Below are 27,083 nucleotides of genomic sequence, written 5' to 3'. Positions count from 1 at the left end.
CACACCAAACTTTTTATGCCCCACCTACGATAGTAGAGGGGCATTATGTTTTCTGGTCTGTGCCTCCGTTCGTTTGTCCCACTTCAGGTTAAAGTTTTTGGTCAAGGTAGTTTTTGATGAAGTTGAAGTCCAATCAATTTGAAACTTAGTACACATGTTCCCTATGATATGATCTTTCTAATTTTAATGTCAAATTAATGTATTGACCCCAATTTCATGGTCCACTGAACAAAGAAAAAGATAGTGTGAAGCTCAGGTTAAAGTTTTTGGTCAAGGTAGTTTTTGATGAACAGTCCAGGCAATTACTGAAAACAGTAATATTACTATTTTATATAATATTACAAGTAAAAGTAATATTACAAAAAATAGTAATATAATTCTTATATTACTAAAAACTGTAATTTTGTTATATTACTGAAATGTGTAATATAGTCTGTATATTACATAAAACAGTAATATTACTAGAAAATGCCTATATTACATAGAACTGTAACATAAGGCTTAAAGTCACTAATGCTGCCTTTAACTCGAGGCTGGAGACAGCATGACGTAGTTTTAGTATCATATTACATGGTAAATAAAAGATGGATCAAAATCAGTTTCATCACTTCTGCAAAATCAGATGGAGACGCCAGAGCAACCAAATATGGAGTTGGAAAACACTTCCAGTACTGAGTAAGTTGAAACATTTTATTATATTGTGAAGGTTATAGAATTTTTAAGTAAATAAAAGTATTTTATTCTGATAGTGTAATGACTTGTGATAATTTTAGACATGGTGCAATAGCACCGTGATGTTTATCTTGTTAGCGGTAAGCAGTTTAAAGAGGACACATAACGTATATCCACGTGTTTAACATGGGGAACAACTCATGTATGTCTTGTAATATTTCGCGGTAAAATGGTTTTTACTGCACAAGTAGTTGGTACATATTGAAAAACGTTGTTTGATTGTTATGAAAATAAAATAATTAAAAAGAAATTGTTTTTCTCGGAAGGCGGCTGAGAATTTCAGAACATCAAAGGAATCACCGTTTTAACTTGTACTAATTTGCGGTAAAAATGATTGTTACTGCAATTGAAGTTTGTACACAATGAAGAACATATGTAATTGTCATGAAAATGAAAGACTAAAATGTAATTGTTTTTAAAAAGATAATTGTTTTCAGAAACATCAAAGTGATCACGACCGTATTTAAATTATAACAATTTTGTGTATAAACTGCACATGTATTGAAAATATTTATTATAATGTAAATAAAAGATTACAACATGAATAGTGTTCATCGAGATCGGAGAAATTAAGAAACATCAAAGGAGTTGCCGTATTTTAACATAAGCTTGTCAAATCAACGAGTTTTTATGAGGTTATTATTGTTTATTAACTACCATTATTTCACGTTTGTAAAAATAGGAAAATCGGAAAGATTGATTACGCAATCAAAGTAATGATGTTATAAAAATTCAAAAACAGAATTGTTTAAGGGCTTCATGGGTGAAAAACATTTTTCTTTTTTTAATCTGTATCCGATTTTCGGAGTTTGGGTAAGCATAGCTGTATGGGTTTATACATCCATGGAGGGGGATAGGACCTTTATCGTTACTCCGGGATGGGTTGTTTTTAAGCTCGGGATTCCGGGAGATGGGAATTTTTTTTTTTCGAATTTCGGGATTTCGGGAGATTTTTTTTTAAAATTCGGGACCTCAGGATTTCGTGTGTTTAAGTCCGTGATTTCTGGATCAGGACCCCTCCTACCTCCCCTCATCTATGGGGTTATTAGCCGACCTTTTGCAGTGACTAAAACAAATAACGAGTCTTTGGAAGATAATTAAAATGAAAGTGCGTGTGGTAAAGCTGCGGAAATAAACAATTCAATATTAAATAAATCTAGGACTTCGATTATTATTGAAAATAGTCCTCTATATCCAAATTTATGTAACATGTGTATAATTTAAAATAATTTATAGAATCAAATTCAAAATTTAGAAAACATACAAGTCACGAATTTTATTGAAATTAAAAACCTCGTGTGCTCCAAAGTTATATAACAATGGCTTGCCCCGCGTACGCGTTCACCTTCGATACCCTTAAAAAAACTGATACAACTCGATAAATTATTTTTACGAAGTCAAGAAGAATTATTACAGAAAAAGTTATGTTTAAGTTTGTTCTAATAATCAGAATATGTTGATGCAAGGTCAACTGATATCGATTTTTTTTCATTGGTTAAGACTGAGAGCTGAATTCGATATTAATTTTTTCATTGGTCAAGACAGACATCTATTTATAAAAACAACCAATGAAAACACGCTGATCACGCTAACTAAAAATAGCCTATATTGTTTATTTACAACTCGAGATTTACAATTTTTGAACATTTATATTAACGAACTGGAACTTTTATACTATTATAATAGTTACGATATATTAATTTAACCTTCCACGTTATTTAGGGGAACACCTTAGGAACCAGTAATTCGTCTATTTTCGTTTTTATTTTCACATTAATTTTTTACTAGACCTATTTGAAGCTGGGTTTAATCAGAGACATATAATATTATATGTCTCTGTCAGTTAAGTAGTAAAACAATAATATTGTTTACTGCATTTACAATTTTAACAAATCCAGGAACTCTTACATGATTCGGCCCCCATGATTCTACATTCTGACTTTTACCTTTTCATGTACCGACGGCTAATCAATCACGTATAACTTAATCAGCTGTCAATCACAACAAGGAATCGATAATTCGATACGGCAGAACGAAATCTCAACAGATCGATCATTTTCTTGAATGAATATAACAAGATTGATACTAGTAAAATAAGCTCGAATATTTCTGCGCTGCACAGTAAATGAATGACATAGTTATACTGCTAAAGAATCTGATTGTCTAGAGAGGAAATTAATCACAGTTTGATTTTAATTTACTTTTTAACTGACCGTTGATTAAACCAAGCTTCAAGCTGCGTGATTACATAATAACTTATCGATGGACGTGTAAATACTGACATGTTTATTGGAATAGTAAATATATTTTGATTGGTTTTTGATACAAGTCAATATCACAGATTAAGATCGATTATCAGGTCACTGGTGAACTCTTCTGATCATAAATACACTCTAAGACATAAGCCCGGATTTACATATATATTTCTACAAATTTATATCAGCATGTTATCAGTGATCAGTTAGATATTAATTATGTGGACACACTTTCTTAGTGGTTCACTAATTATAACCAGATGTTGACCACAAAATGTTAAGCTGTAAATTCATATTTCTCTATGTCTTTCCCCCAGGCTTCATTGTATTTCTGAACAATAACTATGATTTTTTTTTATTTATTTGAAGAAATTTTCTTTTATTAATATTAGCAGAGACATGTATATATGTCTCTGATATTAGTCATGTTGATCATTTAATACATGTATAGATTAGACCGATGGTTTTCCCATTTGAATGGTTTTTACACTAGTAAATTTGGGGCCCTTTATAGCTTGTTTCACATGTCAATGTGACTGAGTGTTTTGGAAATAAAGCATATTGTATTGTATTGTATTGTATTGTTCGGTGTGAGCCAAGGCTCCATGCTGAAGGCCGTACATTGACCTATAATGGTTTACTTTTTTAAATTGTTATTTGGACGGAGAGTTGTCTCATTGGCACTTGTACCACATCTTCCTATATCTATATTTAGTTTTTTGTGATATTATGGACAACTTCCCCTGCATTTATATGAAATCAAATTTTGTTCCTTGTATTTCTTAAACTAATAAAAAAAAATGTACCATTAAAAATGAATAACATTAACGGTACATTTATTTTTTTATAAACTTTTTATTACTGTTTCTATTTACTTAATAACTTTAATATTACAATTTATTGAATTATTTCAAAGTGATGTGAATTCAGGGAAAACAAAAAAAAACATTAAAGATTAGCCTAACCATTACAAATGATGTGGTTTATGCCATAGATATTGGCTAAAAAGACAATTTGTTTAACCCTCCCCCTTTTATTTAAATCTGGTATTTTCTTAGTTTTCTATCAATTTCAATAACTACAAGAAACTACAACATCAGAATTATGTCATCCTTTTTTTTTAAGTGTGTGATATTTGCTACTACCCAAAACAATAAGCATATTATATACTATGAATTACAATAAAAACTGAATCCATTTTAAATATGAACATAAACTATGATATAATTACTGTAATAGTTTTCTTTTTTTTATTTCAACTTCTGATTTTCATCTTACATATGATCAAACTTTATTGCTATATTTCTATATCAATATTCACTAGAATTCATTTATACACATTTATAACTCAGGCCCGTAGCCAGGAATTACCAAAGGGGGGTTCGTTGGACTCACAAACTCGACTTTAACAGTCACAATTCGAACAGAACATTGACTTTAACAGTGCTTATTTGTTTTCAAAGGGGGGTTCGTCCGAACCACCCGAACCCCCTCTGGCTACGGGTATGTAACTGTACTTCAAAATAAATGCTGAAAATAATATATTAAGTAATGTGATATGTATGTGACCAGTTATTTAGGGGATTAAGATAAACCAACCCAGCATGGTACTGGTCTGGGGGTAATTGGCATCAGCATTATAAGAGTAGCTGGAAATTCTGGCTTATGTCTTAGAGTGAATATAAAATCTGTGTTTTAAACCAGAGACATATGTGCATACAAGTGTCTCTATTTTATAAACGAATATGAATAAATGTTAAGTGCAAAGAATGTTAGTATCATTATATATATGTATATACAATTTAGATATGGGATATGTCTTTATAATACAATTCTCCCTTTGCCATTTTTTTGTGATTTTCATTTCGAAATTTTATCAACCAAACGTGTTAACAATATTTGTATTAAACTGAACATTGTTGTTTTTCTGAACCCCTTATTTTCAAAGATTTTCGTTGCATACAGTAAGTTATAAGGTTTATTTTCTCTGTTTAAATTACCATGTACATGTATGAGGCTATGATTGGGTCACCTTTCATAAGGATATTTATGGGATTTTCAAAAAAGAGAATAATGGGACCAAATACTGTAATTACCATACTAAAGAAATGAAGAAATATAAAGAATAGATTGATTTATTAATTGTTGGTTGCTTAACGTCCAGTGGCAAATACTTCATGCATGTAGGACAAATATGAAAGACACAAATTGACAAACGAAAAAAAGAAATAGAGTGATATGGTAAAAAAATAAAAGATATATAACTATAGGAATGATAACCTGACACACTATTAATTACCGCCCAGAATCGCATATGTATATATCTATTATATATAAACGAGTATACATGTCTAATTAAATGTTTATTTTTGTCTCACTGTGCCAGCTTCCCACCCTAAACCTAAATCTTCTCATTTGTTTCTCAGGTCGGAGACATATATATATGTTCTGTTTGGACAGTCAAGTTTTTTATTAAACTGTGTTATAAAATCTTTTCTGATTTAGTTTTAATTGTTACATGGTTTTGATCTCATAATCTTGAGGTCTGGCATGAAGTGTTTTCCTTGGCAATTCTTTAGATATCACATCATTATGATTAAACATAATGAGTAATGACAAATTTCATAAATAGTTTGTGTCCATTAGCAATCCTATAATGAAAAAAAAAAAATTGAAATTCTAAGATTTAAACCTTCTGAAGGAAACACCAGAATTATTTATTTACAGAAAGAGTTACTTTCGATATTTTTATAATAAATTTTAATAAATAACCAGAACTCAAACCTGTGTAATAGATGTACTGCTTGTTGTTAAGACCATTAAATCTTTATTATGTTATATAAATACAAAGATAACTTGTATGAGTGTTATTGAGTACATTGTTGTCTATAACAAATGTATATTACAGATATGTGTAATATAAAGTCCCCTTCTCTCAATAATATATTACAGATATGTGTAATATAAAGTTCCCTTCTCTCAGTAATATTACAGATATGTGTAATATAAAGACTGTCCCCTTCTCTCAATAATATTACAGATATGTGTAATATAAAGTCCCCTTCTCTCAGTAATATTACAGATATGTGTAATATAAAGTCCCCGCATCTCAATAGTATTACAGAAATCTGTAATATTAAATCATTGTAGATCAGTAATATTAATACATCAATGGGTAATACAGTAGCAGTTCCAAAAAAAATGTTACAAGGGGACAAGTCCAGTCATGCTTCAACTATTTCTTATATATATTCAACCAAATTTTTGACCAAAAATGAGGGGTCTGAGGCTCCCTGAATCTGCATATGATGCTTATGAAAACAAAACTTGAGTTTATATTTACACTTTGTATAAAAGAAATTGTTGATTACAGACATTTCAAATAGACAGCAAAAAGAGTATTTTCATTTGTATCAAAAGGACGTACACATTGAAACAATATACTATAATGGCAAGATGAAGGGTTATAACCCTTTTTACTAGGTTTGACTATTTGGGATATTCACTGACTCAATTGTTTTATTATACCAACAAGCAAATTACAATAAAAAGTAATATATTGTATCATATAAAAAAAGAAGATGTAGCATGATTGCCAATGAGACAACTATCCACAACAGACCAAAATGACACTATAGGTCGCCATATGTACAGCCTTCAACAATGAGCAAAGCCCATACTGCATAGACAGCTATAAAAAGCTCCGATAAGACAATGTAAAACAATTCAAACGAGAAAACTAACGGCCTTATTTATGTAAAAAAAATGAACAAAAAAACAATATGCAACACATAAACAAATGACAATCACTGAATTACAGGCTCCAGGAGTGACTTGGGACAGGTTGTCAAAACAATTACGTTAGAAAACTGTTTTGTGTCTATGAACATTTGGCATATACACAACAAAGCAACTATTTCTGTAATAAATGAATGGCCCTGAAAAGGTCCATTTTAAAGAGATATCATCACACTAAATGAGTTTTCGAGTCTTGTTTGATCTTTTACTTTGGCATTTGATGTACTTTTAACCTAGCCGTTTTCATATTAGCCAATCAAATAATCATTTTATAATGAAAGGTATTATAATACTAAATAAATCTTAGAATCATAAGCAATGAGTTGCCTAATGCACATACTCACTGTCCGGTTGTACTAGTTATAATTACATTAAAAAAAATATTCTTATATATATATATAAAAAAAAAAAAAAGAAGATGTGGTATGATTGCCAATGAGACACTTACTCTTCACAAGAGACAGAAGGACACAGAAATTAGAAAATATAAATCCCAGTACATGCTTCAACATGAGCAAATCCAGCTTGTCAGGTATATATATATATATATAATATATATATGACACTATAATAAATTATTTGTATTCTGATATATGGACTTTCAATTTAAACAGAAATAAAGAAAAAAAACACTATCTGGCCTGCATAGAAAATATTTCTGAATAGTTTAATATTTATTGAAATCTTTAATAACAGTAACTGAAAATCATCTAAAGTCGAGGGACAAGGACACTTATATCATATAATCTTTGTATTCAGTGGTTAGGATGGGCCACTGAAATAGTTCTCTATATCTGCTTTATTAGAAATGTTATGTTGAGAAATTTATACTTTACAGTACATATATACAGATGGAAGAATGCCATCACATTTGAGGGAATCCCAATTTTCACAACTCATTAGCTTCACAGTTTGAAGTCCTTGTATATACTACTCTTCCCAATAAACTGACCACAGATGTTACACATAGATTATCTGATAAGAAAGTCAAATTCTGGCATTTTCTGTCTTTACTTGAAACATAAATACATCTTCTACCTGCATGACTTGTAACAATATCTATATATTGTATATACAGAGTCTGATGGTTTGATGGTTTCCAGCTGAGACTACTATAACACATGTTATAGTAGTCTCAGTTTCCAGATAATAACTTTAGTATAGTAAATAGAAATCAATAAAATTTTAATGCAAGGTTTATAACCTCTTTAAGCAATAATATAACCTCCTTGCTCTTAAGGAAAGTTGGGATTAATTTTGGGGGTTTTGGTCGTAACAGTTTAGGAACAATGGGCCCAAAAGGGGTCAAAATAAGCATTTTTCTAGTTTCGAGACAATAACTTGTGCCTAAGTGTATGGATCTTTCTGAAGTTCTATTCATAAAAGAAAGGTTGGGATTGATTTTGGGGTTATCACCAAAACTGTTTGGGAATTAGGGACCAAACAGAGGCCAAGACCAATACTTTTCCAATATTTTGTATAAATTGCTTATTTCTTGACCAATTTCAATGAGGTTTTATTCTTGAATTCTTGGGGTTCTTAAATATGCTGAATCTAACCATGTATTAAGTTTTTGGAATTTGGTTCCTTTTTTTAAATTTGTCCACATGAGGTCAAAAGGGTCCAAAATTAAACTTTGATAATTTCATCAAAAATTGAAATATTGAAGTTCATTGATAATGCCAGACCCAACCGTGTATTTAGATTTTTGATTTTGGGTCCCATTTTCTAATTGGTCAACATAATGGTCCAAAGGGTCGGTCCAAAATAAATTTACTTTGATTTTAACAAAATTTCAATTCTTGGGATTCATTGGTATGCTGAATCTAATCATGTATTTGGATTTTTGATTATGGGCCTAGTTTTCCAGTTGGTCCGAGTTGGATTCCAAAATATAGACCAGATCTGGATTTTAACAGTCTTAAAATACACACACTTTGGCTGATCAATGCATTTGAATGGGTACATATAGTTGGACGCCCTCCCCTTTGTCCTGGGTTGGGAACCCCCTTTTTAAAATGGCTGGATGCCCCTGAATTACATTGACATGTTTTATTAAAACATAAAATTTAAATTATAAATTATCATAGCATTTCTTAATTATATGCAGAAATCAGCTTATTTTTATCAATATTCAAAGAAGAAAAGAAATTTATATTTTCTAATTAAGTTATGGATTAAAACATTGCAAAAATGTTATGAAAATAGAAACCGCCTTGTCTATAAAAGAGATTATAGATTACATAATGTATTTAGTGGATGTGAGAACCACTATACCTACTGATTTATTACTTGTATAAACAATCAATTATGGATAGTAGGAAAAATCCTGGCTGTAAATTTAGATTAAATATGTCTAAAGGTCAGGGTTTTTTAATTTGCATCATTTTATCATCAGAGGATGTCAGGATGTGGTTAAAACCAAAGTTGTAAATTAATCCTCACATTAGATATTTGACTGAGCTATCAACAGTTGATGCCATGAATCTCATAGTTTGACAATAAATGCACTGATTAACTTTAACAACTTTTTGAAAAAGGAATTTCCAATGTGTCAGCAACTTTTAAGTGGGAATGACAAATTAATTTCTATCTTTTTGACTGCTAAAAAGAAGAACACATTTGTACACGATGCATTTCTATGTCAAGTAAAAATTGTCCACACTTGTTTCAGAAACAGTTAAGGAGGTTCACTACTGACAATTTCAAAATAACAAGCTTTTCATAACATTAATATACATTTATTGGAGATTAATAACTAATGGAACCAAAAGAACCTAAAAAAAATATATTTAGGTCAATGTGTTTGTTTTCCAGATATGAGCTAGGGAAATTTTGGTGGGAAAATGTTTTCTCTTGATTTTTTTATAGCTCTATCATAGACAAAGTAAAGTTCTCAAAAACTAATACAATACAATACAATACAGTATTTTTATTTTCCAAATTAAAGGGCATATTACAGAGTGATTAAAGAAACATAAAATAATAGAAAATAACAACTTTTCTAGATGGCTTTATGATTACACATGTTAAAGATTTTTAAAGAGAAAAATGGGGGTCGATGGGCAAAATTTTGTAAGGCAGTCATATGAATAAAACAAGAGGATTTTGAAAATCTGACAAGAATTCCAGAACATTCTTAAGATCGGAATCCAATTTCCTAACCAAAAAGCCTGAACTTAGAACCAATATAACATAAAATATTAATTCTAAGCACACTGTGAGTGTATTGAATGTTTTAAGAAAACAATTATCACAAGTACAGGACAGAGAAAGATAATATTATACTTCATTCTTTTCAAACAAAACAACATTTATGTTTCCAGTGAAGCAGTGCTTGCCAGACACCTGAAGATTCTTGAAACATCCTGCAGAATATGTGGTAGTAAAAAATTGCACAAATCATCAAGAAAAAAAGACGAGTTTGTTACTGAGTTTAAAGAAATGTTTAATATTGATATCATCTTAGATGTACCAGAAATTCACCCAAATGCCTTGTGCAGAACTCACGAACAGTTATTATTGAAATACAGAGAACAAAAAAAACACCAAAATATGCACACTTTTAAGACCAGCATCCAAGTAGTAGATTTCAACCCACATACTGACTGTTGTAAAATATGCAATGTTACCCGAGGAAGAAAAAGGAAAAGGACAGGAGTAAACAACCCTCGTATTATACCTGTAGTATCCTTGAATCAGCCTCAATGCGAAATAGAAACCACAGATTTAGATGAACAATATAATGCTTCACCAAGTGATGTCAATGACTATTCTGATTATCTAGTTGAAGAAACATCCGAACCTTCACCTGCTGAAAGGAATTTTGAATTTGAAACCAATTTGTATGAAAAAAAGGAGCAAGAGAGTAATGTCAAAGATAAATGTATTGTTGATGATTTATTGACCAATATTGAAAATTTAACAGAAACAAGTAGAAAGTACTTCCTTAGTGAGCTCATTTGTAAACTGTCAAATGAGGAAGTATCTGAACTTGCATTTATTATTGGGAGACAGCAGCAGCAAATTTTTACAGATGATATAGAAAACATTTCACAGCAATATACAAGCCATTCATTCTTGACAGAGTTAAAAGCTGAAAAATGGCTGTCAGAACGAAACAGTGCTTTGATTCAATTCATTTCTGGAATCACAAAATTTTCAATATCAGATGCAGCTGAAAATATGAAAATAGCTGTTTGTCGAATAGTTGAGCAAATTTATGCATTACGTTACCAGAAACTTGTTGCACCAATATCATTTCTTCTCTCACTTAATATATATTCTAAAACAAGTAGCAGAGCTGTTGTTGACTTAGTCAGTAAAACTAGCCCAAGCGGAACTTACAATACACTGCAGAAGTGGATTTCAAAATCTGGAACATCTGCTCCACCATGTCCACCAGGTACAGTTATGGCTGCCTTTGATAATAAGCAAGTTGTTGCATATAAACGGGGTATAGCTCCTAATCAAAAGTCTAAGTGCTCAATTATTACCACTGTGCTGTATGCATCTATGTCATCAAAGAATACTATTCCCATGTTCATTCAAGAAATAGATATATTAAAGCCTAATAACTGGTTCACTCTGAATTTTTTTGAAGAACGTCTTAAAAGCATCAGGGCAAAACAGCATGAAGATGGAAATCAATTGGAGGAACACATTATGAGGGACAAAGAGACATTTGTACAAGGTATCACTGAAATAAGGGAACAGACATGCGATGAATATGAACAGCTAGAAAAGCTGCATTTTGAACAACTGCACCATTTCATTCAGAATGCCATTGATGCTGTTAGATATGAGCATAAAATGAATGAGGAAGAGGATTCTTACCTTGATGAAATTGACAAAAGAACACATGAAGCAGAGAGAAGGAAAGATATTTTAGTTTGTACGTTATGCAATGCAGAGAATGGCAAGAACAAGATAGTATGTGATAATTGTAAGAGGAGAGAAGGACTTAAAGAAGCAAGAATCAAGAAGAAAGATACCGACACATCTGGAACCAACAAAAAATCAATGTCAAAAACTGAAGAAATAAAGATCAGCAAAACAGATGATAACCAAGATTCTAAATATATACGATACCAACATGTTCAATCCAATCATAAGGGGCCAACATCTACAACTTTAGGCATGCCAGCATTTGTCAACCCTAACAGCAATGAAACTGTGTCTTTAGTTCTAAGGCATATTGGAATCAATATGGGAATTAAGAGATATGGGGGTAAAGAACGTAGTTGGGCCTTTGTCTGTTGTGATGGTAGACCACACAGTCTTTACCAAAAAATTCTAGAAGAATCTGTCATGTGTAACCATTGTAACCAGACTTTTTCAACAAGGAACACCTATAAAGAGCACCACAGATTAAAACATCAACCTTTACGTCCTTTTTGTTCTAGGGAATTCGACTGGCTATACATGCGTATTGGAGGTGGTCACTTTGAAATGAATGCTATGAAAGCATTCTTTGAACTAAACTGGACACCCTTTTTAGAAAAATTATGTGAGCTTATGGGGTTTAAAACAGAAAATGCAAAACATTTTGCAAAAACTTGCAAAGATCATCATGTAGCTTGGCAACTTCTTCTCACTTTCCACACTTCCTCTCTGAAGGAGATGGTGATACCATTCATCAGAAGCTTGAAAGAAACTAACTTAGAAGCCACTGTTGAAAATTATTTCCGCTTTTATAAAGAATTTTTGGCACACAACTCTAACCATGCATTCCTCCATTTGCAAATATGCAGATTTTCCCAAGCTATTATTAATTTCAGAATGGGTATGAGACGTAACAATGCTGAACTTGTAAAAAGCGCAAAATATCATCTGAAAGAATTATTCTATGGACGCTTTCATCCCCACTATCAAAACATTGAACTTTTTGACTGTATTCAGTACAAATTCATGCCTGATGAAGTAAAGAAAGTTTGGGATGATACCATTTCTTTCACAGTGAGTGGAGATCCATCAAAAGGGCAGGACCTTGATTTTGTTTTGGAGGAAAAGAACAAAGCAATAAAACAATATCTACCCAGTGGAACTGTGCCATCAGACGAAACCTGGAAATCAATTTGTTGTAACATCACTTTCTTTGAGTCTTTGCAAGATAAATTAACAGACCTCCTCGGTTTATCAAAACAGTCAGAATATGGAACAAAAATAATTGATATTAACAATGCCATCACCTCCTACCGACCAGTTTTAAGGCAACATCTATCTACAATGAATGACGAACACACTTCTGTTTGTGGAAAGAAACTCCATTCAGAACTAAACACCTTTCTGGAACAGTCAACACAGAGAAGGCAAGAAAAGATAAATTCTTGTATTCTTGGTATCCCAACAGATAAACCAACAGGTGGACCGGTCTTCATCACACCAGACGAGGAAAAAAAATATGAGAAAAAAATGACAAAGGCTGAACTAAGAGACTCAATTAAAACAATGATAGGAAAGCTTTTTCGTAATGTTGAACTTCAGACTCATTATTCTGCAGTTTTAGACAGCCTGAATGATACTACACAGACAAATAAGGATACCTATCTCAATCTTTACTTTGAATTACAGGATGTAACTGACAATATTCAAACTGAACTTGATAGCTTTGAAAATGAATGATATAAATTTTGAATCAGATAATACACATTACTATTAATTTGCATATTTATTAAGATTAAGGTCTTTTGCTGGGCATATTGTTTTTTTTTCTTCAGATTTTCTGAATCTTCTGGTTTTTAATCATTCGAGATTAAAACATAAATTATGTTTCCACTATTAGCATCCAGTTTTCTATTGCGTGCAGAATAATTAGTCATTTGTTTTAATCTTTAAAAGAAATGTTGTTATTTCTTTTAATAAAATTTCTTTATTGATAAAATTTAAAAATTCCAAGAGGGAACGCTTTTCCGACCATATTGTAATGGGTTATAGTCCTTAGAAATAAGCTCATAGTTCTGTAGTTTTGTTTCATTCTATATAATCCTTTAATACCGGTAATCTACTTTCAATAATAATTTATTAGCTATATAAGTATAATTTAGGCTTGTTTTTTTTGTATTTCAGAGTGGCTTCATATATCCTTAATTAAAAATTCATATTTTGACATATTTGAGAGCATCTAAACTTTATCATTGAAATTTTCTAGTTAATCTACTTATTTTTTAGTAAATAATATTTGTTAAAGAACATATGCCTCTAAAACAGTTTATACCTAATTATAAATAAAAGTATTGATTTATGAATTTTATATTTTTGTCTTCTTTGTTTTATGTTTTTATTTTTACTAAATATTACCAAACAGAAAAAAAATTCATTCTCTCAGATGTAATTTTATTTATTTTTTTACAAACATTTGAAATTTAGTAAGAATAATCAGGCATCCAAAACTAGCAAATCTAATTGGGACAAACACATAGATGAATCAACAAAAGAGCCAAGCACATGTTTAAAGAATTGTAATGATACTGTAATGTAAACAAACTTCTAAAAGCTAATTAGTAGCAAATGTCAAAATAATAGGATCAAAAGCATCCATACCCTTAAATAAGCTACTTTCAAGATTAACTTCTTATCTTAAACTACTACTACACACTCGTTGACATAAAATTACTGATAAATTTGTCAGCCTCTAATTAAGTAGTCACATATTACATGAATAATATTTCAGAATTTCAATTAGATTGTTGCAAATATATATGATTAATTCAAATTCCATCTGAATAAAACACATTAATTTCAGATACAGTTTTGTCATCTTTTAACACCCCCTTTTTTATTCTTTTATATGAACTGATCATGTTTCATTGTATTATGTGGTATCTAGCAGCATGGGGTTAATTTAAATGACATGTTAATTTGTAGTTATGCAGTTTACTGATAAAAAATCCTGATAAGGTGCCAGGATTGACTAGATTATTTGTTAGAAGTGCTTTGTTGATAAATAAAGATCATCTGTTTCAACCCTGGTTTAACCATAACACATGGAAAAAATTTGAAATGCGTGATATATTAATGCTATCTAGAAGCAATTTGGGACCTTGGTATTTATAAGAATTGAAATTTCTTGCCCTCATCATATATTATGAAGCTTTAACTTTTTTTTAAATCTTGGGTTGGAGACAAACTGGAAGTTATCAGTTTTTAAATAATTTACAAACAGATAATTTATTTCCATTTTAGTTATTTTTATGTTAACCATCATCTAGCAAGTGGTACAGTTTACATTGTTTGTTGTTTTGTCCATTCATTTTATTAGCTTGTTTATTTTTATATTGACCTCAAAAAATTATGTCATGTCAGATATGAACAACTTTAATGAACTTAGTTACCTTAAAAAAAATCATGCATATTTTTTCCAAAACTTGAGACATTCTAGTTCAAGGCCTCATGATAAAGTTAATTAGCTATTTACAATGTTAATAGTTTAGTCCATTAGGAATGATGTATTAACATCTGCTAGGTTTACAACACTGAAAAGCTGTTTGAGGACCAAAATCCCCAAATTGTTTTCTCCATACAGCTAAGGTAATCAGTGCCCTAGGTAAACAAATTCTTACTTTTTTGTAACTGATTAATTTGTTGTTTTTTTTGTTGTTTTTTTTTGGGGGGGGGGGGGGGGGGTATTATTTGTTAAAATCTTACATCTTTTTTATTTTTCAATAGGGAAACCAATGAAACCTGCAACACCACATCAACACCTAAGCTGTTGCCAGGAAAAAATAAACAGTACAGGACTCCAGATGAAGCATTTAATGCTGTTAGGTCTAATGAGAGGAGGATTAAATCCATGGCTATCAAGCAGATAGTTAAAAACATAAAAAAATTAGCTGATCTGCAAACAATAGATCTCTCCCTTATATTTTGTGTAAGGGATGAGGTGCAGAAGAGGCAACTCATAAAATATTGTGGCCATGGAGAATTTCTCCAAAGACTTAAAAATGTTGAGCCTGTGCTGAAACAGGAGGAATTCGTCAAATCAACAAGTTATGAGGAATTCCTTCCAAAAGTACAGGCTCAAGCTGTAAAGTATGCGACACCATCCAAATTGTCATGTGGGCCTGGTGTGTCAAAAAACTTGGCACACCAACAGAAACAACAACTGGAAGAAACTGAAGTCATTCCAGTTGAACACGAAAAGTCAATTACATTAGGTAAATCCATTTATATGATTTTAAAAAAATCAAAACTTTAATTTTATTTTGATTTAGTTAATGATTTTGGAAATTTCAAAAATGATTGCATCAAAACTATAAGATAATAAAAAGGACAACAAGCTAAGGAACTGAGGTCAAAATGTGATTTTTATCTCATAGACAGTGTGTGATTGTACCACATGATTTATTGATCAACATAATGCCCCTTATCAGATTTAATTGAAATCATGTGAACTACCTATTCTAGCAAAATATTTCACTTTAATTGAAAAATTTGTTAATAGATGTTTTCATCCTAACTGACTGTATACTATGAAATCATTTTATTTCACAGAAATAAATTCTCCTAAACAAAAGCAAAAGAAAAAGAAAAGCCAACCTGCAAAAAGAAAACTGATAAATGGTAACTGTAATTACTACTTTTCACCTAAAAGTTGTCGTATATTTTTGAATATAATAATAAAAAAAAGTTAAGGTGTATACATATTTATATAAAAACAGAAAAGAGAATGAAGTATAAATTCCAACAAGACAACTTTCCACCTAATGACTAGGACAGTAATTTAAAAAGCTATCGGATAATGTATAGAAACAAGAATTAAAACATGTACTTTAAAAAAAACTGCTAAAGAACACCACTGAGACTCCACTGCATAGGTCAGATAGAGATGGCCAAGAATAAAATTGAGAAAGGAAATAGGGAATGTGTTAAAGCTACAACAACCCGACCATAGAGAAGACAAAAGCCGAAGTCCACCAGTCGAAACATGCATGTATAATAGTTCAGAAAAATGATCATTACCTTAGCATTGCTTAGATATAAATTGAAATTTAAAAAAATCTACAAGACAAACAAAGGCCATATTCTAAAGTTCCTGAGTTAGGGCAGACACAAACATTTGAATGAATAATGAACAATGAGTTAAACAAAAACTATAAAAGAAGAGACAAAACTTAAACTAAAAAAAAGTAGGCAAAACTTAAGCTGAAAAAAAGTATGCAACAGAACATTTACCTAGGATGGAAAAGTGTCTAATTTGCATGTTTTTTTTTTTAGAATCCGAAGAGAGGGATGACAGTGAGGAGGAGGATGAAATTGGGGAACCAATTAGACTAATTAATAAGACCAATGAACCTGAGGTTTGTTTTAATTTTTCAATAATTTCACAAACAGCTTCTTTTTCCAAGTTGTGTTGATTTCGCTCAACGAAATTAGTCATCAGCATTATTAAATCAGCATGTGTGTTCTCCAAATAAATATTATTATTATTATCGTAGTATCCATCTAAGTTCTGTGTTTGAAATAAAAATGCTTTGATAGTTAACATTATATTTTTGTTTGATAGCTTATAGAACACATAGAGCCTTCCATGTCTAAGCAGAAAAGAAAGAAAGGCAAAACACATCAGAAAATACAGGCTGCAAAACCCAAATTGATCTATGGTAACTTTATTAGCAAATAAATTCATTTCTATCATAAAATTTCAAGCAAACTTTATTAAGTACAAATGTAGTACATTTGTAATGCAGTATTTTCTACAATTCTTTTTTTCATATTTTAATGTTTTTTTTTAAATTAATACATTTTTTATGGTTTAACTTTAATGTTTTGATTGATAAAGTATGATTAATTGTTTACCAAACAGGAACCTAAAAATGGAAGGAAAATGTTTTGTATACTAAATTTTCTTTTGAAATTCAGCACTTTGCAAACAAATAGTAAACTTTGAACGTCATCTTTATTTATATGTTTCTAATCACAAAGTGCATATTACAGAAATTGACCAAACTTCTTTCAAGAATAATACATTTCTCTTTAATCTGTACTATTTTTATTTTTTTAGATTCAAAAGAAACAAATGAAACAGAGAAGGATGTCACTGAGGAAGTGAATACTGATGTTATTGAACCTGTGGTGAGTTTACAAATTTTACTTTTAAGAGAAAGTGTGATACTTTGATATGATTAATGATTTATTTTATTTTCATAATAATTAATTGTTAGTTTATATGTAGATTTTTAGTAACAATTATTTATCAATTTATAAAATAACAAATTAAGACGAGCAAGTGATAGAAGCAAATTATTTGAAGAAGACCCCATATATACTTTATTGTTATGACAGAAAGTAAAATTGTAAGTTTTTCCCTATTATATGCCAGTGTTAAAAAAAATGAGGAAACGTAACTATGTGTTTTATTTTTTTATTTTTTTATGTTTTCTTTTTTAGCTGTCTGAACCTATAGAGCAGATAGCCATTAACAATCAAGACCAGCAAGGTATTTTTCTGTTTTACTTAATGAAAACTCAAATCTTCAGGATGGTAAAATCATTTGGAGTGTATTAACTTGATAGGCATGATAGGATAAGACCCAAAAATATGTATTTGACAGACAGTTTGAAAACAAGTATTTATAAACAAAAATTCTAAACATATGTATAACTGATAAAATGCACTGTGCTTCCCTCCCACAGTTTCAAGGATATCATTGATTGTATGGCAGATATATCATCATGATCATGTATATAGAAATTCCTCAGATTTCATAATAGATAAGAATTTATTTTAAGGTTTCTTTTCATAGGTGCTACAGAAAGAGATGACCAAGATATGCCAATCATTAAAGCCTCAGGTATTAAACTTAGAAACTTTGATAATATCTTAGTATTTTTATTACCTGGTACATGATAACTTTTACAATTTACAACACTTGAATAATCATCATAATCAGTTAACCATACTTAAACAGAATGTGATTCTTGCATATATCATTCAATCTTATTCATGCACTGAAACATGCCAAATGACAAGAAAAAATAAATAAAAATATTGAGTTATATTTGATAGACCTGTATGAAAAATCACTTACTTTTTTTTTTAAATCAACAGATACTGAAGCAATTTAGCTGCAAAATGTAACGTCTTTAGAAATTACAAATGTGCTTTAATTCATTTTTAATAGCAAAAAGGAAACGAAGAAAAAATAAAAAAATAGATCAAAGAACTCTTTCCAATGACCATATAGACCAGGATGTATCACAAGACGTCCAAAATGTAAGTATTTATATAAACTTAATCATTAACAGAGAACACAGAGAACAGTAGCTTACATATTTCCAAATGTAGACTTTCTCTACATGTAAAGTGTGTTTACATTATTGTTAACCAAATGTTTATATAAATGAAGTCATAATGCTTGTATGTCCATATGCCATCCCGTTGGGCCTTAATTTTTATTATAAAATACCTATTCCCTATTCTTATATTTTGTAATTATATTAAAATAAAATAGTTTTTCTAGCATTAATATGTTATTTCTCTGTTCGATCAAATCAAATAATTAGATTTATTTATTCTTTGTAGGATTCAAATTCCCAATCAGATCACGATGTAACTGCAGAGAAAGGTAAGCACACACGTGTATTTAATGAATAACTATCAAAATATGTCATTTGATTGATCATTAAGACTAAACAGTTAAATCTAATTTCTTAAAATTTTGTTCTTTAAATAATAAATTCATTTTTTTTTGTTAAACCGGTAAAAGATAAACTGCCATTCCCTAAAAAAAAATGCTGACATTTTGGAAATTCCTTTTTAATTGTAACTTTATTTCCTGTTTACAATTTTGTTTTGTTAGATGCATATGTCAACATAATGGGTTTATTAGCATCAACAGCTGGTGAACACCACTTGCTAAAATAAAAATATGTGGTTTAAAAAACCCACTGAAACCCACTTCCTTATTATATTTTATCTGCTTTAAGATGCTTATGATTGATTAATGCTTATCTTGATATAAATGCTCAATCATTATATAAACTAAAAGAAATTAAATTGAAAATGAATAAAGATGAAATATATATGAACTTGTTATAAAATTTATTCTTCCAGATACAGAAAAAACATGGGAGATAAACTCTTATTATGCAGTTGCATTTGAGGATCGATGGTATCCTGGAGTGGTGACTGCCATCCAAGGAGACAATAAGGACTGGGCATCCATAAAATATATGCACCCTAGTGGCGAAAATTTTAAATGGCCCGGCAAAGAAGACTCTGCATTAGCACATATAAATGCCATGCTCTGCAGGGTCAATGTTAATATCTTGGCAAATGGTCGTTTATGGACAGTGTCCAATATTGGCAAAATTGATAATTTATACAAAAGTCAATCAGAACTACAAATTGTTTGAAATTGATTATCAATAGACTATGTTGTTACTGTTTATAACATGCATCAAATTCTATTAAAAGATCATTTCAAAGTGAATTGTCCTTTATATATCAAAGAAAAAAAATATTTGTTAAAGTATTAAATCAGGGTGTTTTTGCTAGATTGAAAGAATTACCCAAGAAGACAAAAAATTTGGCTGTTCCTCACCTGAAACACCTAAAATTCAATCAAAGCTTTTGGCTATTCATTATATCAAATTAAATCAAAAATAAAAACACATGTTATCTTTTCCATATTTTCCTTTGTATAAATTATCAATTTTGCCAATATTTGCCATAGTCAACAACAAAACAGCCTCATAAAATAGGATGTATAATGCCATAAAGAGATGGAAGATGAATTTCATTTTTTCATAACATGTACAGAACTTATTTATATATATACCTATTCTTCTTGTGAAGAATGTAATATATTTATTAATTAATTATATTGTTAACAGCATAAGTGAAATGTATAATGTAATAATTGTAAACTGTGTGCAAATGGTGACTAACATTATAATGTAATATTTCAAGATATTTAAAATGATAATTTTGGGAGGTATGTTGTAAAATCTCTATTATTTTCAGTGCTACATTATTGTATTGTTTTTCCATCTATCATTTCAGGGGCGGATGCAGGAATTTTCCAAAGGGGGGTGCTATCCCAGGGCAAAGGGGGGGGGGGGTGCAAAACATATGTCCCGATACAAATGCTTTGATCGGCCAAAATAAAGGGGGGGTGCAAACCCCCGGAACCCCCTCTCTGGATCCGCCACTGCATTTTTTTATTTAGAAACTATATTGTTTGGGTTTAAAAACTAATAAAAATTCTTATTCTTATTCTCTGAGGGTTCAAAAGTCATGGGGTTAAATTTTGTATACAACACTTTTACATTGAACAAAGAAATGACCAACCTTAAAACTTGTATTGGAATGGAAATAGAATTTTACAATAAGCACCATTTTTATTATCTTAGTAATAGCTTCAATCTATTACAGAAATGGTCCTTTAGATCAAACTTACAGCACTACTGTAATGCGATTCCAGTTCATTTTTTTCTATAGACAACTATTATATAAATTTTAAAAGTATAATAATTGTTTTACCTTTAATTCCTAAACAATGTGAAAATTAAACTATATCTATCATTTGTTAGCTTTCAATGTTGAGTAAAAAATGAACATAATAAATTCAATTTGATAATTTTGATTTATTTGTTGTTGCTGTTTTACTGTTCAAAAAAATATATATACTACACTATATTGAGAAACAAAAACAAACAAACCTAGAAATAAATTTGTTTTTCTGTAATGAAAAATAAATTTGTACCAACTAATGGGAGATAACCCCTACTTCCTTAAAATTAATGTTATATTACAGATTTGTGTAATATTACAGATTTGTGTAATATTACATTTTAATGTAATATTACAGTTTTCAGTAATTGCCTGGACTGATGAAGTTGAAGTCCAATCAACTTGAAACTTAGTACACATGTTCCCTATGATATGATCTTTCTAATTTTAATGTCAATTTAAAGTATTGACCCCAATTTCATGGTCCACTGAACAAAGAAAAAGATAGTGTGAAGCTCAGGTTAAAGTTTTTGGTCAAGGTAGTTTTTGACCCCAATTTCACGGTCCAGTGAAAATGTAAAATGATAGTGCGAGTGGGGCATCCGTGTACTATGGACACATTCTTGTTTATTTCAACAGATAAACACAATCAGATTTTTGTTGAAACACTTTATTTCTTATCATAAATAAGTTCTTAATATGTTCAACAGTTCTTTTAAAGTAATTAACTTTTTACAAAGTTGTAAGATTTCAGGAAATAAATGGCATTTTTTCTGTATATTTATCAAATTAATAAAAAAATCAATATTCGACTTTTTTTTATTATAATTGGTACAAATAAAGTTCATATGTAATCAAACATAATGTCATTTTAAAAAAGAGGGGTCAATGTACTCGTTTCAAGTGAAATCAGTTTGAATGATAAAAATCTGTCGAAAAATGTATCTTTTCCTGATATGTCAGAGTTTGACATCGCAAAAATAACATTTTACGTCAGCTACGTCATTACCTTCCCTGTAATTGTATTGTATGCCCTAAAACAAATTACAAGTCTTTAGTCAGCTTATAGTTATATATGTTGAATTTGTTGAAAATTTAAAACAGCATAATTAAGTATCTAGGAGAATTCTTTTATTCCTCAGTCCTAGGAAATCAATGAATCAGTATAATATTTTGTAAAGAAATATATTACATGTAATTCAGATTCATTATCATTCATGGGATATCCCTTTTTCTAGATATCATGTAAAAAACACAAAATCAAATATCAATCTTTCCCCAATACACAAAACGAGTACCCACAATTCAGAATTTCTAAAAGATTGAAAAGAGGGACAGAAGATACTGGAAGGATAGTCAAACTCATAAATCGAAAATAAACTGACAACACCATAGCTAAAAATGAAAAAGACAAAGAGACAAACAATAGTAAACATGACACAACATAGAAAACTTAATAAGTAACATGAACCCCACCAAAAACAAGGGGTGATCTCAGGTGCTTCGGAAGGGTCAGCAGATCCTGCTCTACATGTGGCACCCGTCATGTTGCTCATATTTTAACAAATCAGTAAAATAGTCTAAATGGGTAGGTCAAATTCATGAAAGGGAAGGGGATTGTAGTTAAGACGTTAGGAACATATCCGATATCAGTTGAGAAACAGTTATTCCATAATGGTCAGCCAACTCGTGATGGCGTCTGTAAATTTACAAAGGGAGGATTTCAACTTCACTGTTTGGAACTCTTGGTTAAATAGAACATTGTATTCACCATTTAGAGTGTAATTTGTATTTTAAGCATAAGTTTTATAACTTGATTTTTGTTTTTATTTTTATGTTGTTTTATTTTTCAGTGTGGGAGTTAAAATTTCACAAAACAAGTCCAGACCATTTATTTACATGTTCGGATGATGGTAGTTTATGGCATTGGGATTCCACACAAATAAATTCCTTTTCTATGGCAGCAATTAATCATTATTCAGGAACAGGTAAATCTGAACTTCTCCATATTATATGTTGTAAATTGAATTTCACCTGATTTGAACATGGTGTACATTTATAACTGTCACTTTCTTTTTAAGAAAAAGGTTGATTTCTTATTAAAATATTTCAAATCTTGATTGACTCTAACTCAAAATATGGACAATTTTATGTTAAGGGGTCTTTAAATCTTTTGACAGCTTCCAAAGTGCTAATTTTTACCCTTTTTCAGCTGGACCAAATCACTACTTTACTTTAAAATTCATGACCCAATTTTTTAGTGTTATTTCATCCCCCTGCTTGCTATTTAATGCATAAAACATGAAAAAATTAATTTGGAAGGGGTATAAAAAAAAATTGTCAAGTAACACACTGTCTACATTAAGGACTATATTTGTGGACAACGAAAATCAAAGGATGATGACTCTGACCAATTGTTTCTAAGATCAGGCTTTAGAGATTAAAGAAATAACACCCTTTATTTTTTAATTGGATGTATACGTCAGTCTACAGAATGTATTTATATTAAATTTCATTCCAGGTGCAGGATCTGGTGGTGGTTCTCTCCCTTCACAAACGACAGTCAATCCATGGTTAGAAACAGAAATAGCTAAGAACAAAATGGAGATCACATCCTTATTATCTGACAAATCACTTCCTATTAATTCATTAGACATTACAGGTCATGCTTTACTCTGTGGCAATGACGGAGAGACAATATTTACATTGAATCTACCAGCACTCAGATAGCATTAGCTAGAAGTACAAGGAGGAGAGGTTAAAGGTTGTTCCAGTATTCTGTGGAAACAAGAATTGATTGATTCAGAGTCTGAGCAAACATTGTTAGGGCTTGTTTATAAGGGCCTTCAATGCTTGTCAAATTGCCATTCTGAGTGACAATGTTATGTACAGTAAATTGAACAAGAAAAGTATTGAAAGTTAATGATTTAGTAATGGCAAACCAAGTATGCTGAATACAATGTTGTAAGAATTCTGGAAATACACATCTATTCCTGTATTGAAATCATTGTAAAATGTATACTAACTTATCAGCATTTAAATACCTGTGTTGAAGCTATTGATTTTCATATTAAATTAATGTAAAATAGTTTACAAGAAATCATTTTAGTATTGAACGAAAAGATATTTATCAATTTAATTTACAAATCTATTTCATGCTCAGAAATATTACTTTAATATACAAATTGATTTAATTTTGGAATACATTTCATACCCAATAATATCATTGAAGACTGATTATTTTTAAGGAAGTTTAGTACTATATAGTATAACAGGTTACTTTTAAGTGTAGCCCATTTTCTGTTGTTTAATGAACTATTTGGAGCAATTTTGTTGTACATACATGTATTTGTCATTTGATGGAAGTCATTAAATGTACATTATTTTACTATGTCCTACTTTTGTAAAACAAAATATTTAATGTTTAAAATAATACAAAAAATAAAGAGGAGGCGAGTTTAAAATTTTATGAATGTTTTTTTTATGCCAATGCCATAGCAGATGAGAAATTAAACTTAACCCTTGAACCTCTGTCTGATCGTCCAAAAATTAGTTTCCGTTTTCCAATTGTAAAAATGAAGTTGATTTATTTTTGCCAATTAGACAACTCTCCACAAGAGACCAAATGACACAGGCATTTACAACTATAGATCACTTATTGGCCTCATACCGCATAGCCAGCTATAAAAGACCCAAACTTGACAAATGTAAAACCATTAAAAAGAGGAAACTAACTATCGGAATTGCTTTGCCTCAACCAAATGTTATGTAACTTATACACTGCTAATTACCACAAAACACAGATTTAGTTTGAATTTTTGTAGCATGATTTTTTTATCATTCTAGAGTTATGCCCATTAACAAATGGAAAAAAATTCTTAATTTTACTTTTTGTTCTCTAACCTTGTTTTGCCTCAACAAAATATTACACAACTTTTACACAATCCTTATTACCACAAAACTCTGATCAAGTTCAAATTTTGATGGTTTTACTTTAACTGTTCTGGAATTCTGTGTTACTGTTCTCTAATTTTATTTTGCCTCATCCAAATTTCGTGAAACATATACACAATACTTATTTACCTGGAAACACAGATCAATTTTGAATTTGGTAGCCTATCTTTTACCATTCTAGAGTTATGCCCCTTAAAAGAGGGAAGAAAGATTGCAGAGGAACAGTCAAACTAATAAATCGAAAATAAACTGACAACGCCATGGCTAAAAATTAAAAAGACAAACAGAAAAACAATAGTACACATGACACAACATAGAAAACTAAAGAATAAGCAACACAAACCCCACCAACAAAATGGTAAAATTGCTGAATTTTTCGTTTTTGTTCTCGAACTTTAGTTTGCCTCAACCAAATGTTATGAAACTTTGAAGCAATTCTAACTGCCACAAAACATTGATTAAGGCCTCACTTTTACTTTTCTATAGTTAAAAAATAGAAAAATTGCCAAATTAAAGTTCACTTATTCAAGTTTATTATTTCCACTTTCACCTAAGATTACTGAAAAGTAATATGAATCTTCACATTGTTCACCTAAATTTCACTCCAACTTGATGGGTTCAAAGTCCCTATACATAATTCACAGGTTTGGTTAAATGATGAGATCTATTTCTCAGAAATTATACCTGATTAATATGGGTCTTGTGTCACCCCATTTCTGTTATTAGCTTTCCTTATCCAAAGGTTCAAGTAAACTATTCTCATCACTTTGTGTGCTTGGTTGTTTGTCATTGTCCTTTATCTATTACAAACATCTTCTCTAAAACAACTGGTCAGTTGGTATCAAAATTGTCCAAAAAAACCTGGTCGATTGGTATCAAAATCCTTTATTTTAGTATCTAGCTTCCTAAAATCTAACAACACAGCCGACATGGCTTAAAATAGACCATAGGTAGTAAAATGCCAGTTTTCTCTGGGCGCCTCTTGATTTTATTTTTATGCCCCATACATGGGCATTATGTTTTTCAGTCTGTCTGTTCTTTTGTCCATCTGTCCCACTTTAGGTTGTTTTTGGTCAAGGTACTTTTTAAGGAGTACTACTCCAATCAATTGAAACTGAGTACACATGTTCCCAATGAAATGATTAGTTTTTAACCCAATTTCACAGTCCACTGAACATAGAAAATGATAGTGGAGCGGGGCGTTGATGTACTATGGACACATTCTTGTTTACTTATGGTCTTGAAAACTCTTAATAGATAAAATCTTTTAAGAAGCACAAATGATCAGCAAGACAAGATCTACAAAAAGTCATCATGGCAAAAATCTTTATCCTTTTTAACTGACTATTCCAAAGGAACTGTGAGCTTTTGCCATCACTTGGTGTCCGGTGTAGTCTGTTGTCGTTCGTCTGGTTTACACTATTTCTAACATCTCCTCTGAAACTTAAGATGAATGATCCCTAGGGTATGTAGAATAAAGTCTGTGTCTTATTTTTTGTTTCCGCGAAAAAAACATGATCGCCATTGCTAAAAATAGAAGATAGGGGAAAAATGCAGTTTTTTGGCTAAAACCTAAGCATTTAGAGCAAATCTGACATAGGGTAACATTGTTCGTTAGTTTAAGTTCTATCAGATTTGATATTTTTAGAAGATTCTACTAACCCATTGTTGGGTTGCTGCCACTTTTTTGGTAATTTTAAGGAAATTTTGAAGTTTTTGTTGAGCATGCAACTCTTGTTGCAGAAAGCTTGACATAGTGATAGTAATAAATTGGCGGAGGCGGCTACGACAGTAGTGTAAGCTAACTTCTAAAAAGCTATATATTTTAGAAGGTGGAAGACTTGGATGCTTCATACTTGTATATAGATGCCTCATATTACAAAGTTTCCG

General features: G+C 30.6%; 2 protein-coding genes across 3 annotated transcripts in view; both read left to right on the top strand.

The window, feature by feature from the left end:
* LOC134686905 (nucleoporin Nup43-like) overlaps positions 1-24,708 on the top strand; it is a 37,425-nt gene extending 12,717 nt beyond the window's left edge. Inside the window, exons 7-8 of the mRNA XM_063546743.1 lie at positions 23,093-23,227; positions 23,761-24,708. Coding sequence (XP_063402813.1) covers positions 23,093-23,227; positions 23,761-23,969 — 344 coding nt within the window. The 3' untranslated portion in view covers positions 23,970-24,708. The remainder of the gene's footprint in view (positions 1-23,092; positions 23,228-23,760) is intronic.
* Positions 561-18,332, top strand: LOC134686906 (uncharacterized). 2 transcript variants are annotated; one of them, XM_063546744.1, is made up of 7 exons: positions 561-675; positions 15,453-15,940; positions 16,278-16,346; positions 17,001-17,083; positions 17,290-17,386; positions 17,788-17,858; positions 18,174-18,332. In XM_063546744.1, exons 1-7 carry the CDS (start codon positions 623-625, stop codon positions 18,288-18,290), a joined length of 978 nt encoding a protein of 325 aa, XP_063402814.1. In that variant the 5' UTR covers positions 561-622; the 3' UTR covers positions 18,291-18,332. The 2 variants fall into 2 exon arrangements, with proteins under 2 accessions (XP_063402814.1, XP_063402815.1); XM_063546745.1 differs by lacking the exon at positions 16,278-16,346.
* Positions 24,709-27,083: the final 2,375 nt, after the last annotated feature.

This window comes from Mytilus trossulus, chromosome 10 (assembly GCF_036588685.1).
Source record: "Mytilus trossulus isolate FHL-02 chromosome 10, PNRI_Mtr1.1.1.hap1, whole genome shotgun sequence".
NCBI classification, from domain to species: Eukaryota; Metazoa; Mollusca; class Bivalvia; order Mytilida; family Mytilidae; genus Mytilus; species Mytilus trossulus.
The sequence above is the reverse complement of the archived record's forward strand: the minus strand, read 5'-3'. Positions and strand labels throughout refer to the sequence as shown.